Consider the following 12,161-nt stretch of genomic DNA (forward strand, 5'->3'; position numbering starts at 1 on the left):
AAAAAAATTCACTGACATGTATCTACGTAGTTGCACTTTGTACATGTATACACAACTAAATCAACACTCTGTTTACACTCTGTTTACACATCCCTACGCGTGTAGGGATGTAATTTTTAAGAGACTGTACTGACTGACTCTGTCCTGAAAACTGACTTTAACTGTCGGTACCTAAACAACAAGGTGAAGCAGTGGGCAGTGCTGTGTGTGTGCGTGTGTGCGTAGCACCCTGCTTCACTCCAGGTACAGTGGGTGTGTTTTTTGTTTTTTGTTTTTTTCTCCTGCTTCTCCCTTTGACCTGTAGACCTTTGTGGAGATTTTAAGAAAAATGAAGGTAAATGAGAAAACGAGCACATTAAACTGTGTAGGAAATGATGTTGATGACCTAAAGTTTAAACTATCACAGACATAACTTCTGCTTGCAGTGGGAAGATTTTCTGCCAAATGCAAGTTGTCCCCTAAGTTAGACACACTGCTTTAAGTGTCACCAGTGAAACCATTTGCCTCCCTTTACTGATTAGGATGGACACAGAAGGATGGACAGACAATTATTCCTTATACAAAAATATTAAAACTTTAAGCACCTTAACAAAGAGGGAAGCTCATTGCTCAGGCAAAGTACAGTATGTTATCTTGATATTTGCATTTACAGAAATAATCAGATGGAGACTGGATGACTGTGTGTACATAATACAGGTTTTTATTACATGATATGATATATATGTAGGTGAAACCTGCACTGGTAGGGATTAGTGAATGTAATAAATAATATTTCCCTAGTCAAAGGAGTGTGAGAAGTGAGCTTTTATCACCATCAGTTTGATGAGAAAATTAAGGACAAATGTCTAAATTAACTTTTTAGCCGTATTAATTAACATAATTCACTCTTGTTTTATAGCCTCTTTTCACATTCTCCACAGCACTGACACTGTCAAAATATTTTTTCTTTGTTTTGTGATTAAGTTCGATGTTCTGCCATCTATAAATCTATTACTTTTTCCTGAAGGTTTAGTTTTTGTCTGTGGTATCGTTTCAGTAGTGGTATCTAGATACTTAGGCAGTTATTGGTATTCGAGTCATAATTTTGGTATAGTCACAACACCATTGCAGCCCCCAACTGAAACAAAACAGGCTGACGGTTTTCATGGAGATTTAAATCTAGTCATCAAAAGGTATTAACACCTTTTTAGATGGAAAACCATCCACATGGTAGCCACCCCTTCCCCGTACCTTTCTGTTGTACAGATTTACCACAAAGCAGTAAGGACCTTTATTTTACACAGCCAAAGGACAAACACAAAAGATAGAATGTAAGACCGAAAATAAAAACAAATGCACAATATAAGCACCTACTGCACAGCACAGTGCAGCAAAATGTCCTGTGTTAAATCAGTACGGGAGTACTGATTGTGTTTATATGAGTGTTTATATGTGTACAGTTTTTAGTGTTAGACTAACAGGCTCAGAGGAGATTTAACACTGGTGATTTGCTGTGTAGTTGACGTCTGTTTTTGTCAGCCAGTCAAAAATGAACACGAGCTGAGTGTGGCTCTAGAGTGTGTAGTAGCTTCATTACAGAGATGATACCTTTTTTCTACTGTATCTGCCTAACACATAATGTGCCCATAATCTAGCACTTCTGTCAGTAGAAATACATTGTCTTAGTAGTAAGTTGATCATTGATCAGTTTATGTCAAGGACGCACAGCCTGTGTTATCACAATAAACAGTCTATAGATTCACTGCTGGAGCTTTGTTTTATCAGCTCATTCTGTGTAAAACAACCACACATGTTTATTTTGTAATCTATTTATTCAACCATGTTTTAGTTCTAGCAAACTATACAAAGTGTTATGGTGTTGTGCTCCATGTTTAATAGACCTTTGAATAGATACATACATGAAACCTGGTGTAACAGATTATAATTATTTATTTTGTGGCCCCTGGTGACAAAAAGAGGGACTGCACATTGGATTTTTCTTTTAGCCTGGTGCAGGATTAAAACCACCGCATTCTTGATGCAAAGCCACTGCCAGGGCACCAGAAGCATACCGCAGTAAAAAAAAAGTCAAATCACAATGTAACCATCTCAAGGCACTTTACATAGAAGTAGAAAATATACTACTTGCTGCAGAACAATACTGTCCAAATATTCCATAAAAGGGTGTAGTAAGACAGTCAGTGCCAACACTGCTTTTACATAGAAAGAGGGTAGTCGTCAAAAGTTTGGACACCTGTACGAATTGTGAGAATCAGCTTTCAAGGCTGCAGGACGGCTGTACTCGTTAACCCAATATTTCTTGCCTGAAAAAAAACTTTTTGTTGTAACTTTACAATGTACATTATCTTTCAGTTTTTGGTAACTTACATGAACAAAATTATTGGTAAAAGCAATAATACATTTACTGAAAATTAAACTAATCAAAATCAGACATTGCTTTTGAATTGTGTTTCAACAGAAGCATTTGAAAAAAACTAATGAAACTGGCCTGGTCAAAAATGATGATACCCTTAACTTAATATCTTGTTGCACAACCTTTTGAGGCAATCACTGCAATCAAGTGATTTCTGTAACTCTCAATGAGACTTCTGCACCTGTCAACAGGTATTTTGGCCCACTCCTTGTGAGCAAACTGCTCCAGCTGTCTCAGGTTTGTAGGGTGTCTTCTCCAGACTGCATGTTTCAGCTCTTTCCACAGGTGTTCAATAGGATTTAGATCAGGGCTCATAGAAGGTCACTTCAGAGTAGTCCAGTGTTTTGTTCGTATCAATTCTTGGGTGGGTTTAGCTGTGTGTTTTGGGTCATTATCCTGCTGGAGAGCTTGTGACCTGCAACCAAGACCAAGATTTCTGACACTGGGCAGCACATTTCACTCCAGAATGCCTTGGTGGTCTTGAGATTTCATTGCACCCTGCACAGATTCAAGACACCCTGTGCCAAATGCAGCAAAGCAGCTTGTCTATACCCACATATAGTTAATGTTCTTTCTATTGCTTTGTGACTTTTTACAAACTTACATCTGAAATTTATGCCATGATGTTTGAGTGTTATTATGCCAAGGGTTTCAGTGGAGACCTGCATAGTGTTCAATGAACTGGCTTTTAGGGCTGTTCTGTTCTGTTCTTTTTTGACTGTTGGCTAAATTGCAAACTTAAAATCATTGGCATTATAATTATTGAACATAAACATAACATAATATCAGATTATGTCCAAAATTAGGGGTGTGACGAGATGCCATAGGATCTTGCTAAAAAATGATGATATCGCTGAGCTAAAAGCCTGTCTTGTAATATTAGCCATGTGTCTATACCGGTGTAGCATGTGCAGCGTACCATGTCTCATGTGAAGCCCAAGCTCTGTTCATGTCTGTACCAGGTGCTTTGTTTACAAAGACCACAGAGAGGAGCCTATAAGGGAAAGGAACAACTATGGTCTACAACTCTGACAAAACAGTATTGTTGTGTGTTGTGCAGAGTTTTTTTATAAATGGTAAAAGACAAGAAAACAACTGAAAAAATTACAGCACCTAAAAAGAACCATGTATTTGGTAGCAAATTATTTTTCTTTTTTCTGCCATTTCCCTTCAACAAACAGTGTTAGGCTATTATTGGGTTATTGTGTTTTGATAATATTTCTGAGATCATTATAATATTAACATTTAGGGCAGAAATAATACTTTTCTGTTCCATTCACTTTAAAAACATTGGGACAGTGTTCTTAAACTCCAACCTTACTGTTCATCTGCACTGATGTCAGCATGTTTACTTGGGAAGCGTCTACTTTCAGCATAACAATTTTGGTATTAAATTTCTTTTAATTTAGTATTAAAAAGGTCTTGAAGTCTTGTTTATACCTGTCAGAACCCTGAATTATAGCCTGATTGTTCTGTTTTACTATTTCTGAAAAGTCATACTTAAAGTAGACCTGAAGTGAAATTCATTACAATTTGATTAGTTAAAACACTTTAAAATTCACCTGCATTGTTCTGTGACTTTCAGTTGAATAAAAAATAATTTTTCTAATCATACATTTAGTTATTAAAAATTTCTTGAAAATAGTCTTTAAATATCTTGTCTCGTTCGTGAACCCAGTATCGTGTATCGTCTTGTCTCGTGAGCTAAGTGTATCATCACACCCCTATTCAAAATATATTATCAGCCCTCAGAAATTTTAGCTGCAGTTTTTCTTTTGTCAGAATAATCAGAAATGAGGCCTTTTCTTGAAGAAATGTTTCTTAAGTCAATTCTGATATTTGTTTTACTCTTCCTCCATCAGTCTAAAATGGACAAAGGTGAAGGCCTTTCAGTGGTAAGTGTTTATTGTATTTATTTTTTTAAGATGTTAGTTTATTTCTAAATGCCCTTTTCTGTCTTTTTCTCTATACTCTCTCCCGGCCATACTGCACTTCTGCTGTGACTCATTTGTTTTGTCTTTTCATTCTTCTTCTGTCCTCTTTCCCTGCACCTCCAGAAGCGGAAATCATCCTCCCTGCTGGATGCTCGTATGGCAAAGATTTATCGACGTCAGAGACACAGCCGCGATGGAGATGACTCTGCCAGCGATGATGATGATGAAGGTTTCTGTAGTAAAACGTTAACCTAAAACACCTTTTATTTTGTTGGTAATTAATGACAAAAAAAAAGAATGTTTCTGTAATACAAATTCAGATATATACTGTGTATTGTCATTAATATGATCGCCTTATTATCACCTGATTGCCTGTAATCTAACTGTCCACCTCTGCAGCCTCCCAAAGAAGAAAGATGGCACTCTCTGCTCGAGGAGGCAGCCACTCTTCCAGGAGAGGGTTTAATGCAAACAGAAGAGGTCTTTTGAGAGGAAGCTCAGCCCAAAGAGGAAGCAGAGCAGGCCTTGTGACTCCCGGTTCCTTCTCAATCCTAAAGCGAGGGATAGGCATGAGAGAGGGTGGACGTAGAGGACGGGGGGTTAGGCTGCGGGGAGGCTCTAAGATGCAGCGAAGAGGAGACGAATCTGAGGAGTCAGATGACGACGATGACGAAGAGGAGGACAGCGAAGATGGAGACAAAGGACAACAGCATCACAGACGTAGAAGGAGGAACAGGACTGATGAGGATGAAGATGAGGATAGTGAGGGGCAAGAGTTTGACCCTGAGGAGGAGATGGACATGCTGGAAAACGAAGAGGAGGAGGAAGAGGAGGAGGAGGCGATGGAGGAGGATGGGCACTGGGATTCAGACCCAGAACCCCCAGTCCTGTTAGTGTCTGATCTGCATGATGACCTGCTAAGTGGCTCCTACTTGACTGTCACCCTACAGCAACCTCATAAGGCCAAGAGACAATCTAGTAAGACTTTAAATCCCTATAGTATAATACATTTACTGTGGTTAATGGTGTCAAATGCAGCACTAATATCTAGTAGGACAAGTACGGAGATGAGTCCATTATCTGAGGCTAAGAGAAGGTCTTTTAATATGTGTAATGCTGTTACTGTACTATGATGTGCTCTAAATCCTAATTGAGGTGCTCTAAATTCTAATTGAAAATCTTCAAATAGTTCATTTCTGTGTAATTGGTCACATAGCTGCTTAACAACAGCTTTTTCAAGGATTTTAGAAATAAAAGTTAGGTTGGATATTTGTCTATAATTAGCTAGCACTCCTGCATCAAGACTAGGCTTTTTGATTACTGCAATCTTAAAAGCCTGGGGTACATGGCCTTTTAGGAGAGATACAGTATCTTTCAGCAGTCCTGATATGGATAGGATCAGGAATGAGTACATCAGAGGGACAGCCCATGTTAGATGTTTTGGAGAAAAAGCCAGGGAAGCCAGATTGAGATGGTTTGGACATGTTCAGAGGAGGGACAGTGAATACATTGGTAAAAGGATGCTGAGGTTAGAGCTGCCAGGAAGGAGGCCTAGAGGAAGACCAAAGAGGAGGTTCTTGGATGTAGTGAAGGAGGACATGAGGATAGTTGGTGTGGGTGAGGAGGATACAGAGGATAGGGTTGAATGGAGGCAGATGATTCGCTGTGGAGACCCCTGAAGGGAGCAGCCGAAAGGAGAAGAAGAAGATCTTTGAGCAGTCAGTATGGGGGCTAACATATTGATGGTTTACGTGAAGCAACTGTTGGAGTTAGTTCAGAGATCTATAGTTGATGATAGTTGATAGTTCATGTTTTGAAGTGGTATTAAAAGCTATTAAAAAGTCTTAAATTTAACTTGTTCATACCTGTAGACACCCTGCCATAGCTAAACTGTAAAGTGAAGATGAGTTAAACTGCAACAGTGATGTGCTGTCACCAATCAGTCTCCATAGTTCCAAAGCTAGAAGCAGCCATGGGTCCGAAGACAGCAACAATGAGTGTAATCCAAAGAAAGACGGCTCTATCCAAACCTTCAAGATTCAAGGGTGCCGACACCACAGCTGACAGCATGTCTCCAAGGGGACCTGGCAGGTAAACTATTATAGTTTACTTTTAATTATTTAGTGGTTCATTAAGAAACATAGAACTCCCCATACATTTATATTGTCAGTAGTGTTTATTTTGGTACCTCATTCCTAATTGTTCTTAATATGCTGTCAAAATAGTCAGGTTTTTGTCACTTGACTTGTTAGTTTTAGTTTTGCAGCATGTACTCTACCACACTCTAGATTACTTACTTCTTATCTAAATCACTATTGATTTTGTTTATGAGCTACATCCATGCATATGTCCTGCTCCTGGCCTTCCTGAAAATTCCTGAAAAAGTTTGCTGGCAAATCAGCCCAAACCAGACTTATTGTGCAGTCTGAAACCCACTGTATTTTGGGAGAGAATCAACATCCTCTTCCTTCACTACTTCAGCCACTCCGCAGCACACCACAGTATTACAGCCTTCATCTTTAATGAACTTAAAAACAGAATTGAATGTAGGCTGAACTACTGTCTTGTTTTACCTCTTCTTCGTGTAAGCATTACCCCAGGCCAAGTTTTTACAAGCCAACTCACATCTGGGAGTAACTTTGATTGAAAAAAATACATGTAATAACATCCACAGGATGCCTCAGGTGTACAGTTTTCTCCTCGAAACTACTAGTCCTAAACACAGCAGCTTAATGACTGAGAATGCTGTACCCACAGTGGCTCAGTTCACCATAAGGATGATTACCTACAAACCTATACAACAACTGACGTCCACCAAAACTTTCTGTAAAATATGGTTCATAAATGCTATGATGTAGACTTCCTGAGACCTTGAAGTATTTGGCCAAAAGGAAACTACTAGAAATCTTGTAATAGTCAAGACCTGCGTTACTCTTTTTTTCATAGTTAATGGTATACGCAGCACTTATTCATTTAACGCCATTTGATATTATGTTGTTTATGTCTTAGGCCACGTCTACGGGGTAACCACGAAGACAAAGGCGCTAGAGACCACTCTGCATCTTCATCTGAGGAAGAGGAAGCTGCTGCATCCTCCACCCTGTCTCCTCCCTCCCTGCTCACCCTGCCATCCTTTAAGGACGTGGGCAACGAGAAAGGAGGAGAGAAGGAGGTGTGGGTGTCTGTGTTCAGATACTTGGGAAGAGCTGAGCTGCTGGCCTGCATGACTGTCTGTAAGGCTTGGTACAAGTGGTACGTCATGCTTTTCTTTTTTTGCAAAGAAAACACACAAACATACAGTATGTGTTTTAATGTTTTCGATTTCACCTTGTCTGACACAGCTTGTGTACACCTACAGCGTTGTTGTTGTTTTTTGTTTCTCACGGCAATGTGCAGGAGCTGTGACAAGCGTCTGTGGAGCCACATCGATGTGAGTCGGTGCAGCCCACTCAGTAACCAGGCCCTGGCAGGCATCATCAAACGCCAGCCCACCTCTTTAGACCTGTCCTGGACCCCCCTGGCTAAGAGACAGCTCAACTGCCTACTCACCAGGCTGCCAGGTACAAACATACAGTAACGCATATACACACACAATCCCTTCATATGTCATTACATCCTCTCTCACTCCTATCTGTGTGTGTCTTCAGGTCTAAGAGAGTTGAGGATCACTGGTCTGTCCTGGTCCTGTCTATCAGCGCTGGTCTCTCCCACTCTCCCATATCTGCGGCTACTGGACATGCGCTGGTGTGAAGGCATTAACGACACCCAGTTAAAAGAGATCATCACACCGCCTGGTCAGTAGCAGTAGCTTGTTTTCCACTTTTATGTCATGGTTTTCACCCAGCTTACATGATCATCACAGAAAAAGTGTATTGTGTTATGAATATATTATTAATAATAATAAAGATTAACAGTTATGAGCTCTGTAATCACAACAATTAGATCTTCATCTAGTTTTGATGGGGCTCATTTTATCTCTGCTGTGAAATGTCAGTCCCTCTGGTACTCCAGTACGTGCTTGAGTCAGTGGTGGGAGGTGGGGAAGGCTTCTGTCAGCAGTACACATCTAGGACTGCAGCAGAAAATGTTGCTTTCTCACGTGGGTCTCAGCAGGTGCATGACTTTATGTGCTCCAGGAGGAGTAAGCTGACCTCCTTTTTGCGTTCACAAGCAAAGGGAATCCTGGTTAGGACCTGCTTCACCAGTCGCCGGGGTATGGATGTTCTTCTTCAACCTGGGAAAGCCAGTGAAGAAAAGATTTGTCCAGTATAAGCTAAATGAAGGCAGATCACATACTATTCATAGAGGAGAGACAGTGACAGCAGCAATGAGGTGGACTGGAATAGGGAGTTGTCCGGACAGGTGATCCTTGACAATAATAATCTAGTTATCTGCAGGGATCTCTACACAATCCAGATGATGCCAGCTACTTGTGTAGAGCCGCCTGCAGATTTTCTGGAAAAAAAAAAAATACAGTCAATAGTGGTGGACCTCCTTTGGGATCAGTTACACTAGGTCCTACAAGGTGTTTTATATCTGCCAAAAGATCAAGGAGGCCAAGGAGTCCTACACCTATTCAGAAGCAGTCTCTGTATTCAGGCTGCAGTTTGCCCAGAGATTCCTTACTGGGCCAGATGATTTGGTCAGGAGACCTGTGACGTCTGCTGTTTTAAAAGCAACTGACAGACTAAACCTTGATGCTGCTCTGTTTCCAGTAGACTCTAATACTTTTAATCTAACTTGTGTTTACCTGAGTCCTATTAGTGTTTTTAAGTCTTGGAGGCTGTTTAGGTGGAAATAGCTCACCCTGCAGTGGTTACTGTAGGAACCACTAATACATAGAGCTAGGCTGGATATCCAGGACACCTCCACTCTGAATTTGGCTTTAATGTGTTTTTTCTTTTCTTTTTTTTTTTTCTTTTTTTGTGACTGGACCAGCTGTTTTGGCAGTAAAGGCCTGTACACACCGGGAACGATGCAAATAAACATCACAAAAAAAATAATTCTGAGGCGAATTAAAGGACTTCTGGTTCTAAAAAGCCCTGCTACAAAAAATGGATTGGATTGCCGTTAGATATCCACATGACTACCTGGCAAAGGGTTTCACATAGTCACTGTTGTCTGCAAACTACTGAGTAGGATATAAACACACTGCTGTCATAACGAAGCTCTTCACCTTTCACCGTCACCTATCTTTTTCCATACACTGGACTTGTACTCATTGTCTTTATGATAAAAAGGACAAAATTACAAAGAACTCTATAGGCTTAATAATGTTTTTCAGTTATTTTCCAACAAGCTGCATTGTAACTGTGAGGTGTTCCTGTCGCCGGCGAAAAATTGGTAAAATTGATCTGGGGGCAAAAAAAAACCAAATCAAATGCTGCTCTTCATACAGAGAAATTCATCATTGATTAAATCATCAAATTATAAATTTGAAAAATATTATTGACACGCAAAGTAATCGCTCAGGAAATTCACCTCTGCTTGTTGTATCAAAGAACTAAATGATGTGAAACTGAACAATGGACAAAGTTATGTTTGGTGCTTGGCACCACAGAACAATTGCCACAAAATTGCATCGGCTAAACTTCTTGTCAGGACAGGCTAAACACTAAATGCTTTATAAATAGTAATTTATAAAACCAGAAAGGTAAAGGGTCAAGAGGTCACTGGGTTTGGTCAGGGTCCGAGTGTGATGGATGACAGACTTTAGTGCTTTTTCAGATGAAGGGTTTGTAACAAAACATGACAAATAAATCAGATATGTCTGTCTGTCCTGTAGGTTCAGAGTTCTCTCGCAGCAGACTGAGGAACATGGTTACCCTGCGTCTGTCTGGTCTGGACATCAGTGAGTCCACTTTGAGGTTGCTGCAGCGCCACATGCCCCAGCTGGAGAGACTGGATCTGTCTCACTGCCAGGACATAACAGACTCATCCATTGCCCTGCTGGCAGCACCTGGGACTCACACCCGCAACAACCTCACAGAGCTCTCACTGGCAGGTTAGTGTTGGAGCTCAGTCATAGTCCCATTGCTTGATCATCTAGTTGGTTCTTTGGTTAGTTTTGGAAGTTAAGTAGTTTAGTTTTCTAGGTTTATGGCTTGTCATTGGCCACGGTTTGTTTGATTTAAGCCTTGTCCACTGTTCGAAAACACTACCCTTTCGTTATGTTCTGGATGAAAACATCCACCAAGATAAACTGCTTTAAAAATATATCAGATATATATATATCTTTTTTTTTTTTTTCATAAATCTGTTAATCAACTTCAGTTCTGTACTACTTCAGGCTGTAGTGAGCTGACAGACGGCTGTTTGTCCTACCTGAAGCGTCTCTCCTCTCTGACTCTGCTGGACCTCAGAGGCTGCAAGAACATCAGCAGGCGAGTGTGTGAAGCTTTCATCTCGGAGCTGTCACATGTTGCCCTTTACTGTATGATGGAGGAGAAACTAATCCAGCGCCTGGACTAACAAACACACTGTGAGATGACCTTCTGTCGAAGAGAATAAATGCTTTTTCAAATGTACATATGCTCAACCTTTGGTCAGCACCATGATGGCCACCAAACGTGGTGTTAGCTGACAGAAACATTAAAGCTGACCAGACTGGCATTCGTCGACTCCTAATATCATTGTCTCCTGGAACTAGCTGTGAATAATGACGTTTGGAGGAGTATTCCCTCACCGCTGGTGTTTGTGCCAATCTAAATATTGATATTACTCATCTCACAAAAATTAAAAAAACGTTTTTCTAAAAAAAAAAATTGAATCACTGACATGACTCCTTTTTTATGACTTACATTCTTTTCCTATTTTCAATAATTGGAAGAATGATAATGAATAGTGGTTGAAAATGACACCACCTTTACGTGGCACAGACTATTTTTTACTGTCACTTTAACCCAAGTGGCAGTGAAGGTTTTCTGTGCTTACTGTGAACTCGTGTTTGTTTCAGTCAAGATTCAATAAGGCATTTGGCATTGTACATTTTTTTTCTAACAGTGGGAAAACTTATTAAAATGAACGAAGTGTCAGAGCAGTTGTGCAGCATTTCTTTTACCACATACAGACAACTCATATTTTATGAAGATAAAAAATAAATTTCCATCACAACAAAAATATACCAGTGACATAATTGTATTATATAAAATATTAGTATAAATACACTGAAAACTAAAATAATTGTAGTATAGGCTCTGTACTGATGGATACCCTTTTTTAAAATTTGAGGTAAAGAATACAACAAATAAGATTTAAACAATCTAATTTGGATTTGGATTTGGTTGGGCAGAGTATAGAGAATAAGTTTATATACAGTTTAAAAATGAAAAAAAAAATACAGTTTATGAAAACGGAATCAATGACGTCCAGTAGGATGAATGTGGATGAATAAAGTGCATATTGCGATGTATGCAATTTGTGCAATTTTTGTACACTAACACTGTGAGTATATGTGCAAGAGGGTCAGTTGCAGTAGTTGTTGTGGGGAGAAACCATAGATGTTCTCATCGTTGAGGGCCCAATTGACCCTCGGGAAGAAGCTCCTCCTCATTCTCTCTGCGTTTGCTTTCAAAGAGCAAAAGCAATTTCCTGATCGCAACACAGGGAAGAGTCCATTGTTGGGATGGCTGAGGTGCTTCACTATCATCCAGCACTGCTGTTCCTAAAACAGGCTGTGATGCCTCCTGTCAGGATGCATGGGTAAAAGGTTTTAAGCACCTGAGGGTAATTTGAAGTCTTTTAAGCATCTCAGATATTAGAGATGTTGTTGGGTCTTCTTTATCAGGGTGTTGGTGTGACAGGACCAGGACAGG

The 12,161-nt window shown here is 40.0% G+C and overlaps 1 protein-coding gene across 8 annotated transcripts in view; it reads left to right on the plus strand.

Annotated features, from left to right (window-relative positions):
- The window catches only part of kdm2aa (lysine (K)-specific demethylase 2Aa), a 30,682-nt gene extending 19,163 nt beyond the window's left edge, over positions 1 to 11,519 (plus strand). For 4 of the 8 annotated variants that reach the window (XM_026303880.1, XM_026303881.1, XM_026303877.1 and 1 more), the window contains 9 exons: positions 4,276 to 4,308; positions 4,471 to 4,576; positions 4,747 to 5,325; positions 6,291 to 6,438; positions 7,357 to 7,599; positions 7,744 to 7,907; positions 7,995 to 8,141; positions 10,133 to 10,351; positions 10,637 to 11,518. In XM_026303880.1, coding sequence (XP_026159665.1) covers positions 4,276 to 4,308; positions 4,471 to 4,576; positions 4,747 to 5,325; positions 6,291 to 6,438; positions 7,357 to 7,599; positions 7,744 to 7,907; positions 7,995 to 8,141; positions 10,133 to 10,351; positions 10,637 to 10,818 — 1,821 coding nt within the window. In that variant the 3' untranslated portion in view covers positions 10,819 to 11,518. Of the gene's footprint in view, positions 1 to 4,275; positions 4,309 to 4,470; positions 4,577 to 4,746; positions 5,326 to 6,290; positions 6,439 to 7,356; positions 7,600 to 7,743; positions 7,908 to 7,994; positions 8,142 to 10,132; positions 10,352 to 10,636 lie in introns of all 8 variants that reach the window. The other 4 variants (XM_026303884.1, XM_026303882.1, XM_026303878.1 and 1 more) reach the window with 3 other exon arrangements.
- The last annotated feature ends 642 nt before the right edge of the window (positions 11,520 to 12,161 follow it).

The sequence above is a fragment of the Mastacembelus armatus genome, chromosome 1 (assembly GCF_900324485.2).
Source record: "Mastacembelus armatus chromosome 1, fMasArm1.2, whole genome shotgun sequence".
Taxonomy (NCBI): domain Eukaryota; kingdom Metazoa; phylum Chordata; class Actinopteri; order Synbranchiformes; family Mastacembelidae; genus Mastacembelus; species Mastacembelus armatus.